This window comes from Hyperolius riggenbachi, chromosome 1 (assembly GCF_040937935.1).
Source record: "Hyperolius riggenbachi isolate aHypRig1 chromosome 1, aHypRig1.pri, whole genome shotgun sequence".
NCBI classification, from domain to species: Eukaryota; Metazoa; Chordata; class Amphibia; order Anura; family Hyperoliidae; genus Hyperolius; species Hyperolius riggenbachi.
Genome location: NC_090646.1, coordinates 292,562,607 through 292,588,281, shown reverse-complemented (window position 1 = coordinate 292,588,281; position 25,675 = coordinate 292,562,607). Strand labels below are relative to the sequence as shown.

At 44.6% G+C, this 25,675-nt stretch overlaps 1 protein-coding gene across 3 annotated transcripts in view; it reads left to right on the top strand.

The window, feature by feature from the left end:
• The window catches only part of B4GALT1 (beta-1,4-galactosyltransferase 1), a 311,629-nt gene that overhangs the window by 178,026 nt on the left and 107,928 nt on the right, over positions 1–25,675 (top strand). For all 3 annotated transcript variants that reach the window (XM_068233724.1, XM_068233726.1, XM_068233723.1), the window contains one exon: positions 16,825–16,929. In XM_068233724.1, the coding sequence (XP_068089825.1) occupies positions 16,825–16,929 (105 nt within the window). The remainder of the gene's footprint in view (positions 1–16,824; positions 16,930–25,675) is intronic.

Below are 25,675 nucleotides of genomic sequence, written 5' to 3'. Positions count from 1 at the left end.
AACCAAGTCCTTCCGTGATTTAGGAACACTGCTTTAATCCATGTGGTGTTTGCAGTATTTCAACTACTTCAAATAAACATTCTGCTATAGGAATAATATTGTAAGGATAATAAACTTCATAAACCCTTTCATAACTTAACCCAAACTTTCATATCATAACCCAACGGGGAATTTTATACCCAAAGCTATGTACCCATTTACAGTATTTTGTTCTCAAAAAAAAGCCTGCGTTATTTTATATGGCATAAAAATTCATAATTTGATTTTTTTTTTCTTTTTAATCCACACTAATTCTGCAGGACTCATTCTGATGTTTTGTATAGGCGGTCCCCTACTTATTTACAAACCGATCCATTCTAGAAAATTGTTTTGTAAGTTGAGTCCTGTGTTAAAGAGACACTGAAGCGGAAAAAAAATGATATAATGAATTGGTTGTGTAGTAGGGGTAATTACTAGAACATTGGTAGCAAAAAAAATATTCTCATATTTTTATTTTCAGTTATACAGCTTTTTTTTTTTTTTTTTTTTAGAACATTGCATCATTCTCTAATACTTTCAGTTCACACATTACGCCATTACAGGCAGTGAACTTTTGACCTGTCCTGAACTGTTTTCTGCAAAAGAAAAACACAATACAGCTGAGATAACCTAATCAGAAGTCAGAGCTCTCCACAAAAGTCGCAGAGCTCAATGGCTATTTGCATAGATAACTGGAGTTTCTTAATATTCCTGTACTGGAAACAAATATTAGACTTATGTCTCTGCTCCTAATGCTTTATTTCTTAGCTCTAGTACACAACCAATTCATTATATCATAATTTTTTTTTTTTGCTTCAGTGTCTTTTTAAACATGGTGAAATGTGGATGAATGATTTACTTCCAGACCACTCTGGATTTGCACATATAATATAAATTGTTTTTTTTAATGTGCTTTTAACCACTTCCAAAGCGCAGGTTTTTTCACATCACACTCATCCCATTCATTCGCCAATAACTTCATCGCTACTAACACACTGAAATGGTCTATATATTCTTTTTTGTGGGACAAACTATGCTTTCTTTGGGCAGTACTCTTTGGTAAGGGAAGAAGAAGAAAATAAATGAGAAAATTCAGCATTTCTCAGCTTTCAGCTATTACATTTTAAAAATAAATTGTGCTATTATAGATAAAACCTACACATTTTATTTGTCCCGGTTATTACAACGTTAACATTGTGTCCCTAGTACAATGTATGGCGATAATATTTGGCAATAAAGGTATATTTTTTCCATTTAGTGTTTTTTTTTTTGTTTTTTTGTTTTTTTTAATATTATGACAATAATTACAAATCTTTATTTACAAAAATAATAGTAATGTACCCTCATGACATATATATTAGAAAGGTAGCTATTTCTCTATTTAAAAGTTTTATTTTGGTAACTATGGGGCAGGGGTGGAATGGGTTAAAATAAAATGCATTTAATTACTCTATGTAATGATGTATAATAATGTATTTGGGTGTATTTTTCTTTTTTTGAGCCACAAGATGGTGCTACACTCAGGGTTCTAGTCCTAGGAAAAGAAGTGAGTGGACTCACTTGGAAAAGCCCTGCGCCGTGCGCAGCGCCAAAAATTGGGCGTGGTCAAGCATAACATGGGCGTGGTCAAGCATAACGTGGGCGTGGTCATGGGTGGGGCCAAATATACATAACCTTAGCAGTGATGTAAAAGGTCTGCCGAGAAAGTTTGAGCTCTGCCGTAGTGTATCCCCCAAAAATAGATGTAATCTGACAGCATTTCACCAAAAACATACACAATCTGGCAGCAGTTCCCCAAAATACACGTAATCTGGTAGCAGCCGTTCCACTAACATACACATAGTCTGGCAGCTGTTCCCCAAAATAAATAACACATAAAGCACTACAAGCCCCAGACACATCACACAGAGCACTACAAGCCCCAGACACGTCACACACAGCACTACAAGCCCCAGACACGTCACACACAGCACTGCAAGGCCCAGACACCCCACACACAGCACTACAAGCCCCAGACACACCACACACAGCACTACAAGCCCCAGACACACCACACACAGCACTACAAGGCCCAGACACACCACACACAGCACTGCAAGCCCCAGACACACCACACACAGCACTGCAAGGCCCAGACACACCACACACAGCACTGCAAGGCCCAGACACACCACACACAGCACTACAAGGCCCAGACACACCACACACAGCACTACAAGCCCCAGACACACCACACACAGCACTACAAGGCCCAGACACACCACACACACCACTACAAGGCCCAGACACACCACACACACCACTACAAGGCCCAGACACACCACACACACCACTACAAGGCCCAGACACACCACACACAGCACTGCAAGGCCCAGACACACCACACACAGCACTGCAAGGCCCAGACACACCACACACAGCACTGCAAGGCCCAGACACACCACACACAGCACTGCAAGCCCCAGACACACCACACACAGCACTACAAGGCCCAGACACACCACACACAGCACTACAAGGCCCAGACACACCACACACAGCACTACAAGGCCCAGACACGTCACACACAGCACTGCAAGGCCCAGACACCCCACACACACAGCACTACAAGCCCCAGACACACCACACACAGCACTACAAGCCCCAGACACACCACACACAGCACTACAAGGCCCAGACACACCACACACAGCACTGCAAGCCCCAGACACACCACACACAGCACTGCAAGGCCCAGACACCCCACACACAGCACTGCAAGGCCCAGACACCCCACACACAGCACTGCAAGCCCCAGACACCCCACACACAGCACTACAAGGCCCAGACACACCACACACAGCACTACAAGGCCCAGACACCCCACACACAGCACTACAAGCCCCAGACACACCACACACAGCACTGCAAGCCCCAGACACACCACACACAGCACTACAAGGCCCAGACACACCACACACACTACTACAAGGCCCAGACACCCCACACACAGCACTACAAGCCCCAGACACACCACACACAGCACTACAAGCCCCAGACACACCACACACAGCACTGCAAGGCCCAGACACACCACACACAGCACTGCAAGGCCCAGACACCCCACACACAGCACTGCAAGCCCCAGACACCCCACACACAGCACTACAAGGCCCAGACACACCACACACAGCACTACAAGGTCCAGACACCCCACACACAGCACTACAAGGCCCAGACACACCACACTCAGCACTACAAGCCCCAGACACCACACACACAGCACTGCAAGGCCCAGACACACCACACACAGCACTGCAAGCCCCAGACACACCACACACACCACTACAAGGCCCAGACACACCACACACACCACTACAAGGCCCAGACACACCACACACACCACTACAAGGCCCAGACACACCACACACAGCACTACAAGGCCCAGACACACCACACACAGCACTGCAAGGCCCAGACACCCCACACACAGCACTGCAAGGCCCAGACACACCACACACAGCACTACAAGGCCCAGACACAGCCAGGGCTGGGCTGAGTGACAAACAAGACGGACTGGCAGACAAGATAGAGGAGCCAGGAACTAGAACGCAAGAGGTGACTGTGATAGGACTTGCAGAACTTAATAGAGAGTCAGAAGTTTAGGATGTGAGACTGACAGAGACAGAGTGGTGAAAGGGAGAGAATGCATATAGGTAACAGAACATGAGGCAGGGTGTTTTACCTCCAGTCCATTGTCCCTGACTCTCTCTCTGATGCTCTCTGACACTTTGCTCGGCTGGCTCTGCCATCTCTGGCCCTGTAATACATGCTGGCTGTGGCTGTCTCTCGCTGTCTATTCTCTTCTCTCCCCCTCCTTAGGGTGTCTGTGCAGGGCTGAGTGTCACGCTCCAGTGATCACTGTTTGTCCTCTGGATGCCCTGACTTGAATTTTCGCGCTGGAGCTGTGACAGATGGGGGGAATCAACTTAGGAAGATGATTCCCGTATGTCTCCAGCAGCAGGGGGCGGGTCCATGAGGCAAGAAGAGCAGCAGAGAAGCCACATTGGCTAAACCTGGCACCAGGAAGTAGCTGAGGGAAGGCTGCGGGGAGGGGGGAGGAATCTGACAAACCTCTCTCTTGCTGACACTCGAGTGCTGCACTAATATAGGGACATCACGTCACTGGTTCCTACTGAGCCTGATGCGAAATCGGCCCTGACGGCATGTGTCCTGCTAGGGTGGACGACGTTCACCCTGTAGAAAAAGTAAGTGAACGTCGTTCACCTGCGTTCACGCAGGACTCGATCACTGGCTACACTGATTTCCCGAGTACAGTAGATGGGAACTAGTGGGTGTAGCTTTTACTTTGTGAATAAAAGCCAACATCTCGCTGATGCTGGTTTTTATTCATCACAAGCACTGTGATCGGGAATAGCTGTTTCCCCTTCACCGATCACGGAATGGTGGGATTGCAACGAAGACGAATGGGAGCAGTGCAGTGATCATGAAAGAACAGCAGTAAGTAAACCATACGTATATCTACGACCCTGATCCACAAGTGTAGAGAGGCGTAGATATACGTAGCAAAGATTCAGAAGTAGTTAATGCATTTTAAAGAATACCTGAATCAAATAGAAAATAAAGCCTCAGTTTGGGTTCTTTAAGTTGGTGCCCTTTGACACGGATATACATGCATGTGCAGTATATCAGGTCGTTGCCTTGTGAGGGACACAAAAACTTCTAGGGGCTGGCAGGAGCCCCAGGTAAGTAAAGCTTTATATTCTTTTTCAGCTCATGTATTTAGGTCGTGTCACTGTCCTGCTATCTTTTAAGCACAGATACACAAAGGTTTCTATGTTCTGTTAGTTTTCAGAACTTCCAGCACAATTTGACTTCTGTAACAGCACCGATAAAGCACTGCTTTACAAATATGAAAAAGTGAACACAGACAAGGTCTAAGTTGAATTGGTACTGTGTACTTTGGCCTCAATTCACGGAGCATTATCAAACGTTTATCAAACACTTTTTTTCCCACAATCCTTCAGGGCAAGGTGAGACGTCGCCCCTCCCAGACGCAGGAACAGACAGCACTTCCCCTATAAAACATTGAAACAGTTAGTCCACCCACAGTGCTGTTTGTTCCTGCGTCCAGGCAGGTCGGCATCTCCCCTAGGGATTGAGCCTGTGTGCTGGGCTGCAGGTTTTAATTCCATGGGCGGCTGAGATGGTGGTACTGAGGCCATCTAGCCTTCACCTCACGCTGGACACCCGAGTGAGGTTTGCCTACCTTTCTGCTCCTAAATGTAGGAGGGCAAGTGTGGAGGGCATGGCGTCCTTTCCCGCTCTGGATGGAGTCGGTGCCGGAGGACAGGTAAGCCGCTGGCGTGCTCTTGCTGGCTTGGGCGTTGGGGGGCGCATGGCGGAAGTTTCTCCGCGTGGTCCCCTGTGATGCGTAACTTCCGGCGGGTATGCCGGAGGGCGCGCTTTAGCCTATCAGGCTTTCTCTCTGTCACTTCCGGTCCCGCCTCCGGGAATTCAGAGCGAAAGTATTTAGAGGACGCTGTGCGAGGCTGGCTGGCATTAGTGTTACTCACAGAGGAGAGACGACTGTCTTTGTGGCTGGATTCCTTTAGGATGTCGGCACCTGATAAGACAGAGAGTAACCCAGCCGCTCAGAAGGTGAGAGTATGGGATCTCTTTCTGAGCCATACGCTAAGTTGCATTTGGGTTATGCTTATGTCTGCTTTTGTTTATACTTATTTTTAGGCTAAACAAGCTGATTCAGGGGATAAGGCGAGGCCTCCTCCTACCCATAAGCGATACCCTATGTGTAGCGTTAAGATGCCATTGCCATATTCCAAAACTTTGTGTCAACCTTGCATGGATAAAGTTTTAGGAGAGCAGTCAGGTCCCTCTGTACAGGAGACTTTGCAGGCTTTTAGGGAGGAGATTAACTCCTCATTGGCTTCATTTAAATCCTCTTTAACAGTAGCAGGTGCCTCTACTTCTCAGGTTGCTACTGTTTCTATTCCTGTTTCGAACCCTGTCTCTAATCCTATCTCAGAAAATGAGAATCAGGATCAAATGGATACAGGGGTTAGTTCGGCAGAGTCTGATTCTAGTGAGATTGAAATTGATACATCTTCTAGGTTCAAATTTCGTGTGGAAGATACTGAAGCCTTGATTGCAGCTATTAATGATACGCTGGAATTGAATAAGGATGCAGTGTCTGGGTTATCCATACATGATCAATTATATAAGGGGATGGAGGAGAAGGAAGGTCTTACTTTTCCTGTCCACAATGCTATTAAGCAGTCTATTCTCAGAGAGTGGAAGGATCCTGAGAAGAGGCTGCTTATATCCAAATCAGTAAAACGCAGATTTCCTTTCACTGTCGAGGACTCGGCTCTCTGGGACAAATGTCCGAAATTGGACGCTCCTTTTTCTCAAGTTTCCAAACCAGGTGATTTGGCATTTGAGGATTTAGGGGATCTTAAAGATCCGGTAGATAAGAAAATTGATGCTTATCTCAAGAGATCTTGGGAGGCGACGGCAGCCTCTTTTAGGCCTGCGGTAGCTTCTACATGTGTAGCCAGAACACTAGAGTTATGGGTCAATCAACTGAAAGCTGGCATTCTTGCGGGTGCTTCGCTTGAGCAATTATTGGAATCTATCACGGTTCTACATAAGGCGGCTAACTATTTGGCAGATGCTTCTTCTGCAGTTAGATTTACCGCTAGATCAACGGCTCTGGTGAATGTGGCACGCAGGGCTCTGTGGTTGAAAACTTGGGATGGTAATTTAGCATCCAAGAACAGACTGTGTGGAGTTCCTTTTTCTGGAGATTTGCTGTTTGGCCCAGATTTGGACTTGGCTCTAGAAAGGACTTCGAATAAAAGAAAGACCTTTCCTAGGAAGCAAAAAACAGCAAATAAACGGTTTTTTCGTAAACCAAAAGCTGATCAAAAAGAACCTGCTAGGGAGCAAAAAGGAGTCAAAAGATGGTTCTTTGACAAATCCAGGAGAGAAGGGTTTAGGTCTAAGCCCTCTGAATCTCAGACGAAACTACAATGACTCGTTTGTGGCAGTAGGGGGAAGACTAAAATACTTTGCCCACAGATGGTCGATAATGGCAAAGAGTCCGTTCATTCGGCAGACAATCAAATTCGGCTATCACATAGAGTTTGCTTTACCCCCTCCATCAAGATTCATAGTTTCAAGACATCCAAAGGATCCGGCTCTTCAAGTGACGTCAGCCGCTAGAGGGAGAAGTCTCCGATGGAACGCACGGAAGCAGGTATGTATCTGCCCGCCGCTCGCTGCCCACCACAGCCCCACAGACACTTACGAGCTGGAGGGGAGCGCAGAGGGGAGAGCCCCGAGGTGAGGGAGAGGGGGGAACTACCCCTCTTCCCGCCGACTGTGGGCAAGGCTTTCCCCTCATGCTGCCACCCCTCCAGCACCCACAAAACGGCCCAGAGCGGGCCCCAGGGGGGGGGCCGGGCCCCCCCGCGGGCGCAGGGGCTGCAGGGCCTATTCCTACGCCCCTGGCTGCAGACTGACCCGAAATTCTGTCCAAAAGTGATGTCTAAATTTCATAGATCACAGGATATAGTTTTGCCTACATTCTGTGTAAATCCAAGTTGTGAGAAAGAAAGAGTATTTCACACATTGGATGTTAGAAGATCGGTGTTAGAATATTTAGCCAGGACGGCTAAGTTTAGGAAATCAGATTCATTATTTTTGTTATTTTCAGGCAAGAGTGCAGGGCAGGCTGCATCTAAATCTACAATTGCAAATTGGATCAGGTCAGCTATTATTGAGGCTTACAGAGTAATGAAGGTAGATCCTCCAGCTTCTTTTAAAGCTCATTCTACAAGGGCCATGGCAGCTTCATGGGCAAATAGGGCAGGAGCTTCTCCTGAGCAAATCTGCAAGGCAGCGACATGGTCGACCTTTTCTACATTCATTCGCCATTATCGAGTGGATGCATTGTCGGCTCATGACCAAGCGTTTGGAAGGAAGATTCTCCAAGCAGTGGTCCCACCCTGAGGTTGTATTACTTGTTAATCGTCTCACCTTGCCCTAAAGGATTGTGGGAAAAAAGCAGAGTTAGTACCTGCTAACGATGTTTTGAACAATCCTTCAGGGCAACGATCCCACCCGGGTGTTTTGTCTTTGTCTGATAATTGCACTTTGTGTGGGTTAGTTGGTTGTTCACCTGTCGGTACTTGTCTAAACGCACTGAGGGTGGACTAACTGTTTCAATGTTTTATAGGGGAAGTGCTGTCTGTTCCTGCGTCTGGGAGGGGCGACGTCTCACCTTGCCCTGAAGGATTGTTCAAAACATCGTTAGCAGGTACTAACTCTGCTTATCAAACGTTTGATAATTTATCTCATGGGTAAAATCTCACTAAGGTGTTATATATTTGTTGAACGTTTTATCGGTAAAACATGCGATAAATATATAACACCTTAGTGAATTTAAAATGAGATTTTACCCATGAGGTAAATTATCAAACGTTTGATAAAGTGTTTGATAAACGTTTGATAATGCTCCATGAATTGAGGCCTTTGTATTCATGTTACTCCAATCTTGTGTCATGCCACTTTAGGCACTTTTTCCCTATCTAATAGAAGATAAAGGTTCACTTCTGTGAAAGATTTTTTTATTTATTTTTTTAATCTGTGGACATAGAGCTGATGTTACTTGCCAGAAAGCTACAACGTTGCCTCATCTGTCCAAAGGACAATCTCTCAGAAGCATTGTGGAATGTCAATATGCATTATATCAAGTTTCTGTCTGGATTTTTTGTTTTCTTTCTTTCAGCAATGTACTCTTCCTTTGACAGTCCACTGTGACCCAGAAAGCAACAAATAATGCAATAAAACATAGCTTGAAGGAGTCATAAGGCAAAAACTCCTCCTAGCAAAGAAATGAACAGCGCTACTTAAAAACAGATGAATGCTTACCTGCAAAAAAGTGCAGACCCCACTCATGGGATGCAAATACACAATGAGCACACATACAACCTGTCTACCACTTGGAGGATGTTAGTTTCCAATTTGTTAGGTACTCGTCCCTCCCACTGTCGAAGAAGTCTTTCCTCCATGGGAGGGGACCTAACACTAACTAACACTTATTTGTGTCCCATGAGTGGGGTCTGCACTTTTTTGCAGGTAAGCATTCATCTGTTTTTAAGTAGCGCTGTTCATTTCTTTGCTATGTTTGATTTAATTTTGGTTAGCTGCTCCCACTTGTTAGTTTTTCTTTGGTGTATATGCAGAGCCTCTGTTTGGGTTCAAGGTGCGTTTGTAGTCTCTGGGGGGGCTCAGCGCATCTCTGAGCTGAGGCCATTCAGAGGCGGCCTGGTGATGCGCTGATCCCACTTTTTCTGCGCAAAAACTCCTCCCCCCGCTCTGCTTTCCCGGGGCTTCCTCCAGCCCCTTGCAGCTGACGTGTCCCACGCCATAGCTCCGCGCTCAGTCGACAGCCTGGGGTCCCTGCCGGTGCAGAGGGCGACCTCAAGGTCGTCTCAACTTGCGCCGCTGCCAGTCAAGACCACGTTGTCCGTGGTATACTGCGCAGGCGCAGAACTACTACTCCTGCGCGGTACACCACGGACAACGTGGACTTGATTGACAGCGGCACAGGCACACTAGAGGAGGTCGGCCATCTTCCGTGGGGGGGCAAATGGGACAAGGAGGAATGCTCTCTGCCTCATGACATGCCTCTGTGTCACACCGCCGCTCTCTCTTGTCCTTAAGGTGAACCGAGCACTATTTTAACACTTGACCTGCACTAATTCTTCCCCTTCATATCAGTTAACTACTCCAGTTCTTTTTTTCCCTGTTAGTGTTTACAGAGAAAAAAGTTATAAATCACTTTCCCTCTTCCGACTGCAAGACCCCTCCGCAAAGTCTCGCCGCCCGTCTGCGCGCAGAGATTCCTGGGATGCCAGGAATGCATTGCACAAAATTCTGGGTAGAGTAGTTCTTTGTTAATCTGCTTGTTATCGTGAGAGCATCCCCAGGGACACGTGCACATTCCAGGCAGAGCGGCCGGTCAGCTGTGACAGAGATCAAGGGAGCAGATCGCCCACACAAGATTTATTGCTAGGGGAGGGGAAATGTACACAACTCATTTTACTTCACGAACAGAGGGAAACCTTGCAGGTCTTTCTGGCACTTATTATGCTCAAGGTGTCAGAGCAATGTGAAATAGAGCAAAGAATTGATGAAACTAGTAGCCCGCTTGAGAATGATGGGCTTGTAGCTATAAACTATGGCACTGTCCAGTCATGCAAGTGTGTTCCCTGTCTAAAGTTGGCAAACAAAATTAGGATTATAAATCACAGGACATTGTCTCACAGCTCTGCCTTTGCGAGAAGTTTTGAATCTGCTCTGCCTTTGTGATTCAAGTTCAGGTCACCTTACTTGGCATGCAGGTAGCCACAAATACGTCTAGAAGCCATTATCTTTAAAATGTTTGTTTTTATTAAAGTTTATATAAACTGTGCTCCTGATGATCACAGTTGTACTGCTTTCCTCTTGTCACAAACTATGGCTAAAAATGGAAGCGCAGGTGGTTAAAAGCAACAGCGCTTGTGTAGTCCTTTGTCCCTGTGATGGTCGCCTTCCTGTCTGCAACCTGCCCCACTTCAAAAGACCCATGTCTGAACCTCACTCCTGGCTGCAATGCATGTTGAAGCTTTATGCCATAATGCATGCTAGGAGCTATAGTTTGTAGATGTCTGTGCATCTCCTGCGGGGGAGATGTATGTACTACATCTCTGAGCATGTTTTGTGGCAGTGAGCAAGCTTCAGACATGGGTCCTTTTAAGTGCGGACAAGATGGCGACCATCACAGGGACAAAGGGCTACACGAGCAGCCCTCTGTTTGTAGCCAATTGTTCCCCGCCGCCCTAAACTTCACCCTCTGACATCTTTAGCTGCAGCACTTTACAGAGTACATACAGTAGTACTGATTGTCATCAGAGGAGCTAACAATTTAATTCTTGCTATAGTCATAGTGTAATGTTCTAGCATATTATTATGTATTTATAGAGCATTGATCTCTTCTGCAGCACTTTACAGAGTACATAGTCATGTCACTGACTGTCCTCAGAGGAGCTTACAATCTAATCCTACCATAGTCATAGACTAATGTCCTACCATATTATTATGTATTTATATAGCACTGACATCTCCTGCAGCACTTTACAGAGTACATAGTCATGTCACTGACTGTCCTCAGAGGAGCTCACACTCTAATCCTACCATAGTCATAGTGTAATGTCCTACCATATTATTATTAACCAATTAATCCTTTCTTTGTAGTGTGAGATAAGATGGCATCACATTGCCAGGGAGACTCTCCCCCCTCCTGCACAGCCAAGAGATTACAGGCACATGATGAGGATCATGGGAGGAATCAGGGAAGCATCAGATGTCACTACCCCTGCTTCTAGGAAAAAAACATGGCAGCCTTCTGCTCTGCTGCTGAACATAGTAATAAATGCAGTAACAAGAGAAAAGTGACAGTCCATTGCTCTGGACTTTCAATCATTAATATTTGGAAATACACTATCCTTTTACACTTATTTTTTTAAAATACATTTTATATGTGCTCAGTTCCCTTTAAGGGGGCAGAGACCTGAAAGGTTTTTATTAATGTGCTACTTGAATCACCCTGATGTTAAATGATATACAGCACATCAAAATGTCTTAAAATGACATCATTTCTCCAACTAGTCAGCAGCACATTCCTGCAGACGGTGCTTTACAGATTGTCACGTACCTGTAACGGAGGAGACCGATTTGCTGAGGGCAGCAACCCCTGCGACTTATCAACCAGAGGCCCTGGTTTGGGGACAGGGTCCTCCTGTTAACACGGGGCAGGAGTGCTCGCAGGACCAGTAGCCGGAGCAGACAGGAACTGGAGACTCCCGCAGGACAGGTCTGGTAGTGCAATAACCCGTCCACCAGTAGACTTGCAGGTGATCTTGACACGCAGGTTCTATAGGAATGAGACACAAGGGCGGATCCTTGGACAGGCCGGGTTCGGTAACAGAGCAGGTAGTCAGACAGGCAGGGTTCGGCAACAGAGTGGATTTTCAGACAAGCAGGGTTCGGCAACAGAGCGGGTAGTCGTACATAGCATAGGTCAAAGCCAGAGCGGGAAGTCAAACGAGCCAAGGTCAGCATGGAGCAGGGTCAGAACAGGCAGACAGAGTGTCAGGTCACAGGAACCAACTAGCTGCAATACTACAGCACCGCTGCTAGGGCTCTCCAGGCTTAAATAGGCCTCTTGGCGCGCACCGCGCAATGCGCACGCCACGTAGTGCGTCACGCACGCACGGCGCGACACGTCACGCGCGCATGCGCAGACGCGACCACGCGCATGCGCAAACCACACGCGCGCAACCGCGCACGCGCACACACGCGGGACAAACAATATGCATAAAACAGCCGTCCTTGCGCGCGCGCGTGCCCAGCATTCACACCAGCATCTTGCAACGCCAATGTTTCCGCCGAACCACGCAACGCGCACTGGTGAGTGCCGACAAACCACCTCGAGAGGCAGCCCGCCGAGACCCCCCAGGACGACCGCCAGCATCCGTGTGTGCCAGCCGCCTTACCTGGACAGGTAACTGACCGTGACACAGATAAATTAAAATTAACACTTGTGAAGAAAGCAAATTGGTTCAAGGCATCCCTGAGACAGGAGACAAACCTGTATTTGCATAACCACTTGGTGTATTACCATAAAAGCCAATGTAAGGCCCGGTTCACATTAGCGTTCCAGGTCCGGCTTCCCCCGACCCGGAACGCTCCGTACACAGCGGATGGTGAACGGATACATTGTTAATCAATGTATCCATTCACACTCGTGCGCCGTCCGGATCCGATCCGGGAACGCAGCTCCGGGGCGGTCCGGCTTGTTTTCCAACATGCGCTATTTTTCAGTCCGTCCCGGTGCGGCTGCGGACCCGGGCCGGATCCTGACCCGAACATGCGGCCCATGCTGTGCAATGAGAAACGGATGTTTCTCATCACACTGGCAATAGGACCGGATGCTTCCAGCACCGGTCCTATGCCACTTGGGGGGCCCGGACTACACGCCGGTATCCCCCATGCTTGCGGTGCCTTTCTGGCACTGCAAAGTATCTAGTTCCGGCTACTTTATTGTAGCCGGAACTGATGCATTCCGGATCCTCAACTTGTCACGCCTTGTGGCCACCGCAGAGACCTATACGGTCTCTTTGCGGCCCCCGGACACTTGCGGACTCGAACCGCAAGTGTGAATGGGGCCTAACAGAGATCTAAAGACTTAGAACTTTTCATGCATTGTTGTTAAGAACCTGGTGTATTGAAAATTAACACGTAACCAATTCTACCTCTGCCAGTGTTTACAGTAAAACATACCCTATTGTCTTTTCTGTCTGTACTATTGTTAAAAATAACTCACATGTTCACTCCAGTTTAATCTGGTTTTCCTCATCTGTGTATATAAAATTAATTTGTAAATAAAGACTTCAGATGCTGTTCCATCAACTTCAGTGTTGAGTGGTTCTGTATCTCCCAGCTGGAGAGAGAGTACTCACTTAGAAGGGGGGAAGGAATTTAACCTGGGTTGCAGATCTGGGATCTGCTAAAATCATCTTGTAGCTACTTCTGATAAAATCGAGCTATCAAGACCACTGGTACTTAAGTGGTTACAATTCTTAATTATTTGTAACTCTGCATATATATATATATATATATATATATATATATATATATATATATATATATATATATATATATATATATAATATAGTATTCCAACCTATGCATTTTAACATGCTTGTTTTCTGATCTTGGTGAATTCTCGGTCTTCTCTAGTCCATTTTTAGTGTAAGACACGTGACACCTAACAGCAGCAGGACTACTTTTCTCCATTTAAATAGGCTAGGTAACTGGCTGCAGAGTCAGAAACATGTTGATGTTGCATGTATATAAGTTGTCTGTACCACCAGTTTGCAAACTAACAGGATATAAGCCAGACGAAGGCTGCAAGGCCGAAAGCTTGCTTATTTTTATTCATTTTTAAATGGGATCATCCTGATTTAAAACTTCTTGCTTTTACTGATGGCTAACACGGTACAATACCCTACTGCTCATTAAAGAAAGCAGCTAATTTAAAAAATCTAATGGTTATTTACAATTTTTTTTTATAGGGCTACTAACAAATGTGTCCTGGCCATTCTAGAATATTTTTGTAGAATTCGTAATTCGTTGTCTCTTTACTCACTTGCTTTACTCAAAGAAATATCAATAGCGTCTAGCATACTTGGGTCAATTTATTTTCATCTAATCACTTTTAAGGCGGAATAAATTACTTTTAATTTTTTTTTTTTTATGAATTTGAGTGGTACCCACAATATTTTGCAACACTTTTTATACATTACTTCTTTAGAAGATGCTTGTATACATAAAACATTGTTTGTTTTTTTTCACGGTGTCTGGAAGTAAAGTTATGTTTTCTGAAAGCTTTTTAGGAATAGTAAGTTGAGGTTTGGATTAGGTTACAGTTGAGGATCCTCTGGGAGGGGCTAACATCTTCTAATTTGTGTGTGTGGGGGGGAGGGGAGGTGAAAATTAACAATTAAGGCCAGGCAAACTGTCAGGCAATTCTTAAAGGACAACTGTAGTGAGAAGAATATGGAGGTTGCCATATTTATTTCCTTTTAAACAATACTAGTTGCTTGGTAGCCCTGCTGATCTGGCTGCAGTAGTGTCTGAATGTACAGAGAACAAATAACACCAGAACAAGCATGGGGCTAATCTTGTCAGAGGATCAGCAGGATAGCCAGGCAACTGGTATTGTTTAACCATTTAAAGCCCCATTTACACTTAATCATCCGGTACGCAGTTTTTTTTTCTTCATAGCAGTGCATTATGAAAAATCTTTCAGTTAAATTGCGTATAGTGTGAACTGAGCCATTAGGAAACATGTGCATTACTGATGAAAATCAGTTGTCCTTTCAGTTATAACTGAGAGCAACTGATTAAGTGTAAATGGGGCCTAAAGGTGGCCACACACCATACAATTAAAATATCCAATTTTTCACAGATTTGATAATTTCTGTTGTCCCCAAAAAATTGAGAGCTTTTTCTTTGTTTCCGATCGAGGGGCGGTTGATTTTTGGAGATTTGACATGTTTGAAATTTCAGACCATCTTTATCAAGAATTGTATAGTGTGATAGATTGTTTTAATATACAGTTCCAATCAATTTGTTTCTGAGCTTCCAATTATTTTATTCATGATTGGGGAAACATTGAACATAGGTGTGTGGTACATTGGTCATTTTTGAATGGTTACAATCAGTCAGAAAAATTGATTGCTATTCTTGAATTGAACAGATAATTAAAAAAATTGTATGGTGTGTGTGGCCACCTTAAAGAGGAACTTCAGCCTAAACAAACATATTGTCATTAAGTTACATTAGGTATGTTAATTAAAATAGATAGGTAATATAATCTCTTACACACCTTGTTTTAAAGTGAACCTTAAGTGTAAAAAATAAATTGAGTTTTACTCACCTGGGGCTTACCTCAGCCCCCTGCAGCTGATCGGTGCCCACGACGAGTTGCTTTGATGCTCCGGGTCCCGCTGGCGGCCACTTCCGGTTTCGCCGTCAGGACCCGTCAGGCTGGGAAGGCGGCCGTTTCTACGCATTCCCAGCCAAAATAGCACCCCTATGCGGCCATATGCCGCATAGGGGTGCTATTTTGGCTGGGAACGCGTTGTATCAGCCGCGTTCCCCAGCCTGACGAGTCCTGACGGCGAAACCGGAAGTGGCCGCCAGCGGGACCCGGAGCATCAGAGCGACTCGTCGTGGGCACCGATCAGCTGCAGGGGGCTGAGGTAAGCCCCAGGTAAGTAAAACTCAATTTATTTTTTACACTTAAGGTTCACTTTAAAAGAACGGGCAAATGTTTGATTTCATGATGGCAGACAGCTTTTTGGTTGAAAGGAGGTGACTGGGAGCATGAGACACAGTTCCAACTGTCCTGTGTGCTGGTCACCCCTCCCAGTTGCTAGGCAACGTCAATAACATAGGAAATCCCATCATGCTTTGCACAGCATCAGGGAAAAAAGCTTAGCTAAAAATGTAGCTAAAAATGATGCTTTGGTAAGAAAAACAAAGTTCTAATGCTGTGAAACTGTTAAAGAAACACCAAGCCTTTTCAGTTCTGCTGAGTAGATTTTTAGTCCGGAGGTTCACCTTAAGGGTTTTTCCATCAGAGCAATTTTCGCATTTTAGTGCTGCATCAATATGAAATATGAAATAATTATACATTGTTTTTTTCTTTGGTGGTTTTTCTTTGGGTGGTCACAGAAAGTTGAATACTGTAAATGATTTTATTTTGGCTTCCACAAACAAAACATCCACTTTGTTTTTGCTTTTGCTGTGGTATGTGCTACGGGATTGCCAATATATGCCAGTGCGCTGCCACTCCTAGTTTTGCAGATAGAATGTGAGCTTGCGATTTATCACGTTGTGCTGCAAAGGAAATGTCTGTGCTGTATTAAAATGCAATGCACGGCTCTTAATCTAAACAGTGGAAATAAATCTTTACTAAAAGTGTACTTACAGTTTGTCTTACTATATGTGTAGAGGTCAGAAAGATAAGCAAATCTTTATCTTCTCAAGCACTGTAAAGCAAGCAAATCAGAGTGTCTAGTTTGTTCTGATATATGCAACTTATTTACATACAGCCTTCTCAAATCATATACTGTAGTTGGTTATAACTTATTTTGTTTTATTCAATAGGATTGTGTCTAGAGGTATGTCAATCTCCCGTCCGGATGCAGTTACAGGAAAATGCAGGATGATCCGTCATGAGCGTGACTCAAAAAATGACCCAAATCCACAAAGGTACTAAACTGACCATGTAAACATTACATATTGTTTCATGTTTCACCCTTCCTAATTTTCAAGTTTTAAAACGCCCCAAAATACATTATTTGACTCGTTAAAATTATACCACATATGCCATATTTCATCACTACTTGGGCATGTAGCGTACTATTCTTACCAACCGGTGTATCTATAGCGATTTTGCATGCCATCGCTATGGTGCACAGTTTGGGGACCACAGTGCTGTACAGATGCATTTCTAGGCGACTGCACAGGAAAGGTGAATTCCGCTACACCCCACACGGCGACAGCACAGCGATGCATCTATACAGCGTTGGGTCCTGGAACCGTCACCCTAGTAATCGCATCCGGCTGCTATGGATGGCAGCCCTTACAGATGTCCACAAATTACAGGTGGCCAAGTATTGGGGATATAAGGGGATGATCGGTTAGGCAGGCGTTAACAATTCACTACAGGGAAAAACACACTTTTACATTTTTAATGCAACACTGTCACTTAACTTAGCAAACAAAGCAAAAAGAAAAAAAAAACCTTTAACCACTTCACCACTGAGGGGTTTTACCCCTTGAACACTAGAGCAATTTTCACCTTTCAGCGCTCCTTCCATTCATTCATCTATAACTTTATTATTACTTATCGCAAGGAAATTAACTATATCTTGATTTTTTTCGCCACCAATTAGGCTTTCTTTAGGTGGGACATTATGCCAAGAATGATTTTATTCTAAATGTGTTTTAATGGGAAAATAGGAAAAAATGTGGGAAAAAATTATTATTTTTCAGTTTTCGACCATTCTAGTTTTTAAATAATGCATGCTACTGTAATTAAAACCCATGAAATGTATTTGCCCATTTGTCCCGGTTATAAAACCGTTTAAATTGTGTCCCCATCACAATGTTTGGCGCCAATATTTTATTTGGAAATAAAGGTGCATTTTTTTCAGTTTTGCATCCATCCCTAATTACAAGCCCGTAGTTTATAAAGTTACAGTGTTATACCCTCTTGACATAAATATTTAAAAGGTTCAGTCCCTAAGGTAACTATTAATGTTTTTTTTTTGTTTGTTTGTTTTTTTTTGTTTTTTAAATTACAAAAAAAAAAAAAAATGGAGTGTGGGAGGTAATGAGTTAATTTATTGTGTAAAACTAATGTATTTGTATATGTAAAATGCTTCAGGGTGTAGTTTTACTATTTGGCCACAAGATGGCCACAGTGAGTTTGTGTTCATGCGACCTGTAAGCGTCCGGAAGGACGCTTACAGAAAGCACTATGAGGCTGGGAAAATCACAATGATCGCGCTGTTTCTCATAGAAGCAGCAGATCATTGCGGGGGCTTAGATCAACGAACGGGAATGGATTTTCCCATTCATTGATCTCCGGGCGAGCGGGCGGTGGCGTGCACGAGCGGCGGTAGCACGGACAGCGGCGGTAGCGCGGGAGGTACAGATTTCTCCGTCGCTTGGTTTTATAAGGGTGGAAAAAGGGACGGAGAAATCCGTACCGCGGGGGGTAAAGTGGTTAAAACTGTGTAAAAATGTTTTCATGTATTTTACTATTGTATGGTTGCATGAGCATGCACACATATGTGGTTGTGACTTGTAGTGCAGGACGTGAGTTTCTTTAGGAATCTTTAGGGCCTGTTTCCACTTTGTGCGAGTTTGTGTATTTTTTCAATGCAGCAATGATTTCCTATGGGCCCTGTGTTCACAAAATATGAAATTTGCATCCAGAAAAAAAAAACTGACAATGTTACAATTTTTTGGAGGTCTCGAGCAGAAAACAAAATGTGTGCAGTGCAATTTTTGTGTATTCCTATACACTATCAATAGTAACAATAGGACTTCCATCTTTGTAAAAATGGTACTATGCAATTTTTTTTGTGAATTTGCATGTAAAAATCACATACATGTGTACACTAATTTTGCATCTGACAATCTGCATGTGATTTGTATGCGTCTAGTGGAAATTTAGCCTTAGGGCCCTTTTACACCTAATGCATTTGTATGTGTTGCATTTTTTTCTCCATAGCAATGCATTGTGAAAGTGCGTAAAGTAGGAACTGAGCCATAGGAAAACATATTGACATGGAAAAAAAATGTCTAATATCAGTTGTAGCTGAAAGGTTACGTCCGAGAAAAAAAACCAAAACAAGATAAACTTACCTGGTGCTTCCTCCAGCCCCTGGCAGCCTATCTATCCCTCGCCACAAGTCCGGTGTCTGCGGATCCCCTCCATTGCAGATGCCGACCTTGCCAGGTCGGTATCTACTGCGCCGATCATGCTCCCGTAGCAGAACGCTCCAGGCTATGTAAGCACGATTGCAAGCGGCGTGGCCACTTGACAAGCAGGGCTGTGGAGTCTGAGTTGGAGTCAGGGCAATTTTGGGCACTCGGAGTTGAAGTCTGAGTTGTTGACTTCATAAACTAAGGAGTCGGGAGTCGGATGATTTTTGTACAAAATGCACAGCCCTGTTAAATATTAGACTAAGGAGTCGGAGTCGAGGAGTCAGAGCCATTTTGGGTACTCTGAGTTGGAGTCTGAGCCGTGGTTTCATAAACTGAGGAGTCTGAGTCGGAAGATTTTTGTCCCGACTCCACAGCCCTGTTGACAAGGTAGGCATCTGCAGCGGAGGGTTTCCATGGACACCGGAGCTGCGGAGAGGGACAGATAGGCTGTCGGGCTGGAGGAAGCTCCAGGTAAGTAGATCTTTCTCCAACCACCACCACCCAGATGTATCCTTGAAAGCAACTTATTAAGTGTAAAAGGACCCTCAGTGTAGCCAACTCGGATGTGAGACTCACGTCAGTGTATCTCAAGGCCAAAAATATTTTGTTTTTATTGCAAATGTTTATCAGTGGAACAAAGCATTTATGCTACTGTATATTTTATGTCAAGTTATATCTATAAATGAGCTTATGTATCTTAAAGGACTACTGTAGCAACTTACCGGGCGCTTCTAAGGGTCCCCCGCAGACGTCCTGTGCCTGCACAGCCACTCACCGATGCTCCTGTCCCCACCTCTGCTTCACTTCTGGAATTTCCGACTTTAAAGTCTGAAAACCACTGCGCCTGCAACGCAGTGTCCTCACTCCCGTTGACGTCACCAGGAGCGTACTGCGCAGGCACAGACTGTACTGGACCTGTGCAATACACTCCTGGTGATGTCAGCGGGAGCGAGGACGCAGCCGTGCAGGCGCAGTGGTTTTCGGACTTTAAAGTCGGAAATTCCAGAAGTGAACCGGAGGCGGGGACAAGAGCATCGATGAGTGGCTGCACAGGCACAGGACGTCTACAGGGGACCATTAGAACCGCCAGGTAAGTTCAACTCTTTTTACTCCTACTCCCCTACAGTACTCCTTTAAGCTCCTAATTGAAAATGTGCTTACTTATGAAATTTATCTGAAATGCAAAATAATTGGTAATAAGTAATTGGTGAATATAATTTCATTAGTGTTTTGTTTTTTGCTCCAGAAATGACACCCTTTCAAATAATGTTCCTAGGGCATTTACTTTATAGCTATAAAAAACAAAGTGGCATCAATCAGTTCAGATAAAACAAGCCTGTCCACATTCCTGAGATCATTCGTCAGTGCCTTTTTATTTCATTTGCACTACCAAGCACTGGAATGATCCACGAGCTGCCTTTAGGCTCAACATATCAAAATGATTAAAAAAAGTGGGGGGAAAGGCTGCTCGTCCCTAAACACATGTTGCAATTGAATGGTTAATCGCACAGGCATACACCGCCTCTGTCAGACTGAAAAATGCATGCCCTGCATCCTAGAGAAATGCTAACAATTATTAAACTAGGAGGAACTTTAGCTTCCAATATGGTTTGCATGCAAAGTACATTATACTAGACACTTGCGCCACGGTGAGGCAAACCTCCGGGCAAGTGACCTAACCTAAATTTAAAACCTTGGGAGCAGCTAAGCAAGAAAAAATGTGTAACTTACATTTTGTTGAACAGCGAGGAGAACGCCATCACATACCACTAAGGCTGCATCTGAAATGATCACTAGCTCAGTGTGAAGCACCTAAATAGATTTTCTGCACACTTTGCATTCATTTCAGATGCAAAGCATATGCAAATCTGCTACTACTTATTATGCAAACAGGAAACTCAGGAGGAGGGGCTGGGAGCAGCTAACCTGACAGTTACATAGTTACAAAGTAAAAAAAAAGTGGGGGGAAAGGCTGCGAGTCCCTAAACACATGTTGCAATTGAATGGTTAATCGCACAGTCATACACCGCCTCTGTCAGACTGAAAAATGCATGCCCTGCATCCAAGACAAATGCTAACATTTATTAAACTAGGAGGAACTTTAGCTTCCAATATGGTTTGCATGCAAAGTATATTATACTAGACACTTGCGCCACGGTGAGGCAGACCTCCGGGCAAGTGACCTAACCTGCAGGGCATGCATTTTTCAGTCTGATAGAGGCGGTGTATGCCTGTGCGATTAACCATTCAATTGCAACATGTGTTTTGGGATGCGCAGCCTTTTCCCCCACTTTTTTTTAACTTTGTAACTATGTAACTGTCAGGTTAGCTGCTCCCAGCCCCTCCTCCTGAGTTTCCTGTTTGCATAATAAGTAGTAGCAGATTTGCATATGCTTTGCATCTGAAATGAATGCAAAGTGTGCAGAAAATCTATTTAGGTGCTTCACACTGAGCTGGTGATCATTTCAGATGCAGCCTTAGTGGTATGCGCTGGCGTTCTCCTCGCATATCAAAATGATTAGCTGAGCACAGATTAAATCCAATTAGCTTGGTGTGCAGCGGAGAAGGTGATTAAAGGGAACCTGAAGTGAGAAGCTTATCTATGCTGCCATATTTATTTCCTTTTAAGGCAGGGAGTACACTTGAATCGCTCGCGTTTCCGAGGGTTACTGGAAACGCATGCAAAATTGCACATAATGGAAGTCTATGAGCCACGTTGCAACATGCAGCTATATGCGTTTTAATTGTAATGTTTTTAAAACGCACAGCATGCAGTTTTTCTGCATACCTTATGTGAAATCGCATACAGTGCTTTCCTATGAGGGAAAAAACACTAGTGCATTTCAAATGCATTTTTTTATTAAAAAAAATTGATACTGTAGAATATTTAAAAAAAACACAAATACATGAAAAATGTTAAAGGCAAACGCATGTAAAAACGCAGAACCAAAATTGCAAGAAATTTGCAGAAAACTAAGGGTTTTCCACATAGACAAGTGTGCTCCCAACCTCTATACCAGTTTCCTGGCAAGCCTGCTGATTTCTTTGGCTCGAGTAGTGAATCACACACGTGAAACAAGCATGTGGCTAATCTAGTCTGGATTTACTCAGAGCACCTGCTCTGCATGTTTGTTCAGGGTCTATAGCCATGGCGACGGGGCGGGATGACGTCACCGACGTCATCGACGTCGTGACGTCAAAGGGGATTCCGATCCACCCCATAGAGCTGCCTGGCACTGATTGGCCAGGCAGCGCACGGGGTCTGGGGGGGGGGCGGCTGCGGCGCGACGGATAGCGGCGGATCGGCGGGTAGCGGCGGCGATCGGGCACTGCACGCAGCTAGCAAAGTGCTAGCTGCGTGCAGCAAAAAAAAAATTATGCAAATCGGCCCAGCGGGGCCTGAGCGGTGCCTTCCGGCGGCTTACCCCGAGCTCAGCTCGGGCTTACTGCCAGGAGGGTTAAGGCGCATACACACGCCATACCGCCGCCAACAATGGTTCCGTCAGACCCTCCCGCTGGGCGGACGTTCAGCCGACAGTAACGCGTGTGTACTGAGCAGATCGTTCAGAAACAGCCTTATGAGTCTGCCGACAGCGCCTACACACATGCTACTGTCGGCTGCACGTCCGCCCAGCGGGAGGGTCTGATGGACCAGTCGTTTGCGGCGGTATGGCGTATGTACGTATGAACAGGCTCAGCAGGACAGCCTGTTGTTGATTTCCAGAAGTCGCATGTAATTTTTTTCCCGGTCACACTGCGGTGCGACTTTTCAGCTGCACGGCGATTGTTAAAAGTTGCACCACTACCGCAGCACACTAGTGTAAAAGTACCCTCAATTACTGCAGATTGATTTTTGTAAGTATTTTTTTCTGGGGGGGGGGGGGGAGAGGAGGAAATGAGCACTAGAATAACCTTCATTGTGCATGGTCACCCACGCACAACCTCTCGCCCGTGGCTCCGCGTTTGCTCACTTGGGGCCTCACACAGATGCAGCCCATCTGCATCTGTGTCAGGCCCCTGGGCTTTTATTAGATATGTTTTCTTTGGTCATTACCATTTTTCATTTGGTCATTGGTCATCACCATATTTTTCGGACTATAAGATGCACTTTTTCTCCCCCAAAAGTGGGGGAAGTGTGTCTTATAGTCCAAATACAGGGAGTCCCTGACTTAAAAACCCCCGCTGATACGAACCGCCACTCCCTGTACTGTCCTTGTGTCCTCATTTATGAACTGGTTGAGTCGCACTCTCTGGCCATCTACCGATAACAGTAACTAGGTGGTGAAGCGTGCAGGAAACCTCCCTGGATACCACAGGGACTTCAGTGTAGTTCAGCAAATAGAAATCTGCACCGCTTCTGTAGATAAATCTTGTTTTATTGATTACAAAGACATACACATTAAAAAGAACCATAGGGCAACTCCAATTACGTTTAATACATTTTTCTACTTGATGACTAACAGTATTATAGGTAGATATCAACATAATCCTATCTGTTTTGATGTTTTTAGCTAGTCTCTTCTTGCTCAACTGTTCCTTTAGAATCATATCTGGATAGCCCCTATGTTTAAAACAACCTATCATTTCTGTCAGTCTCTGTTCCTGTAAATTCTTTTCCCTCACAATGTTATTGATTCTTTGGAATTGACCCCCCAGTAAATTGACCTTGTGCTGGGGATGAAAGCTACTAAAGTGTAAAATAGCATTGCGATCCGTTTCTTTCCTGTAGAGGTCAGCGACCAATCTACCTCCCTTTTTTAAAAACAAAAGTATCCAGGTATGAAATGCCCACAGAATCAGAATTGATCGTCAGTTTGATCTTCTTACATTTGGCCTGCAGTGAGGTGACGAACTCCACCAGGGACGAGTGTGGCACCGCCCACAAACAAAACATATTTTCGATATACCGATACCAACATCTGGCATATCTTAAAAATAAATGGGAGGGATACACAAAGGCTTCTCATAAAGCCCCATAAATAAATTTGCATACACAGGGGCCACACTCGACCCCATGGCCGTCCCCCTACACTGCAGGTAAAATTCACCATTAAAGAGAGAGTAATTATCTATCAATATGATATTTAGCATACTGACCAAAAATGATCTCTGGGCCTCATCATAGTCTGAATACGCAAACAAAAAATGTTCGATCGCCTCTACACCCCATCATGTGGGATGGAGGTGTAAAGGCTCTCAACATCCAATGTTACCAACAACCAATCATCCCCACTCCATCAAATGTTTTAATCTCATTCAGGAAGTTTCCTGTGTCTCTTATGTAAGAGGGCAAACTATTAACAAAAGGCTGCAGGATGCGATCAAGAAACCGTGCCATTGGAGTGAAAATAGAATCAACCGCAGCCACGATCGGCCTACCAGGGGGGAGGTGCAGATTTTTATGTATTTTAGGGAGGGTGTATAGCAAAGGTGTGGATGGACTGTTCTAGCAGAGTTTTCTACTTTCATTAGATCATTGGTCACCCTCTTAATTAACAAATCAATAGCTGGGTGTCCATTTGGAGTGAATGCACTTATATTACAAAGGCCAAGATCTTTCAGAGATAAACAATTATCAGCTGGTGCAGTGAATCTAAAAATAGTTTCAGGTTGTGGAGTCCCCAAAAAATTATTTAGCTTGTGTTTGAAAAAATCGATTAAGTTCCACATCCAATGTGAAGAAGTCTGGGCGATTGGTTGGACAGAATGAAAGTCCATATTCAAGTACAGTCTTTTCGGTTTTGTTAGGTCATATGAGGATATGTTTACCACCAGTGAGGGCTTTGTTATCGCTTCTTCAGTTGGATAGGACTCCTTGGTTTCGTACCGGGCAATAATTGTGTTTCTTGCCCCCACGTCTACCTCTATTGCACCCCTTTCGGGGGTAGGATCTCTCGAAGACAAAAAATCAGAGATAGAGCAATCACCCATAGAGGTTTCACCCCCAGAGGGATTAGTTGCATTCTTGGGGTTTTTTTCCTCCCTTTCCAGGCTTTGCGCCCTCTTGCTTTCGTTGGGTGATTATGAAAAGGTTGCCTGACAGCAGGAACTCGTTTCTGCCAGCTATATATATAGCCATGTAGATAATCATTCTGGTCACACTTATATTTGGACCGCTTAGTTTCCTCCAGGCTGACAGAAAAACCTTTAATCTTTGAGTCCAGACCCTCAAGATATTGTTGGAACTCATTCTCTGAGAGTGTCCCTTTAAGATCAGACTCAAGGGCACTGATCTTAATTTCCAATGTAGGTAGCTATTGGTGAATTCTTGAGATCATATGTACTATTGAGTCAAATTAGGCTTTATTCCAGATTTTAGCCCAAACTGAAGTAAAGTCCACTTCATCACCGAAAAGAAAAGGTGCCACTTGAGAACGGTTTGAACGAGGGATAATTCCTGCTAGATAATATTCAGCTAGAATCTTGGCATGTAGATTCAATTATATCCACATCTTTCAGGTGGCCTCAAGATCCCACTAAATAAGTTTGGTGTCCGTTGTATTCAAAATATTAGATC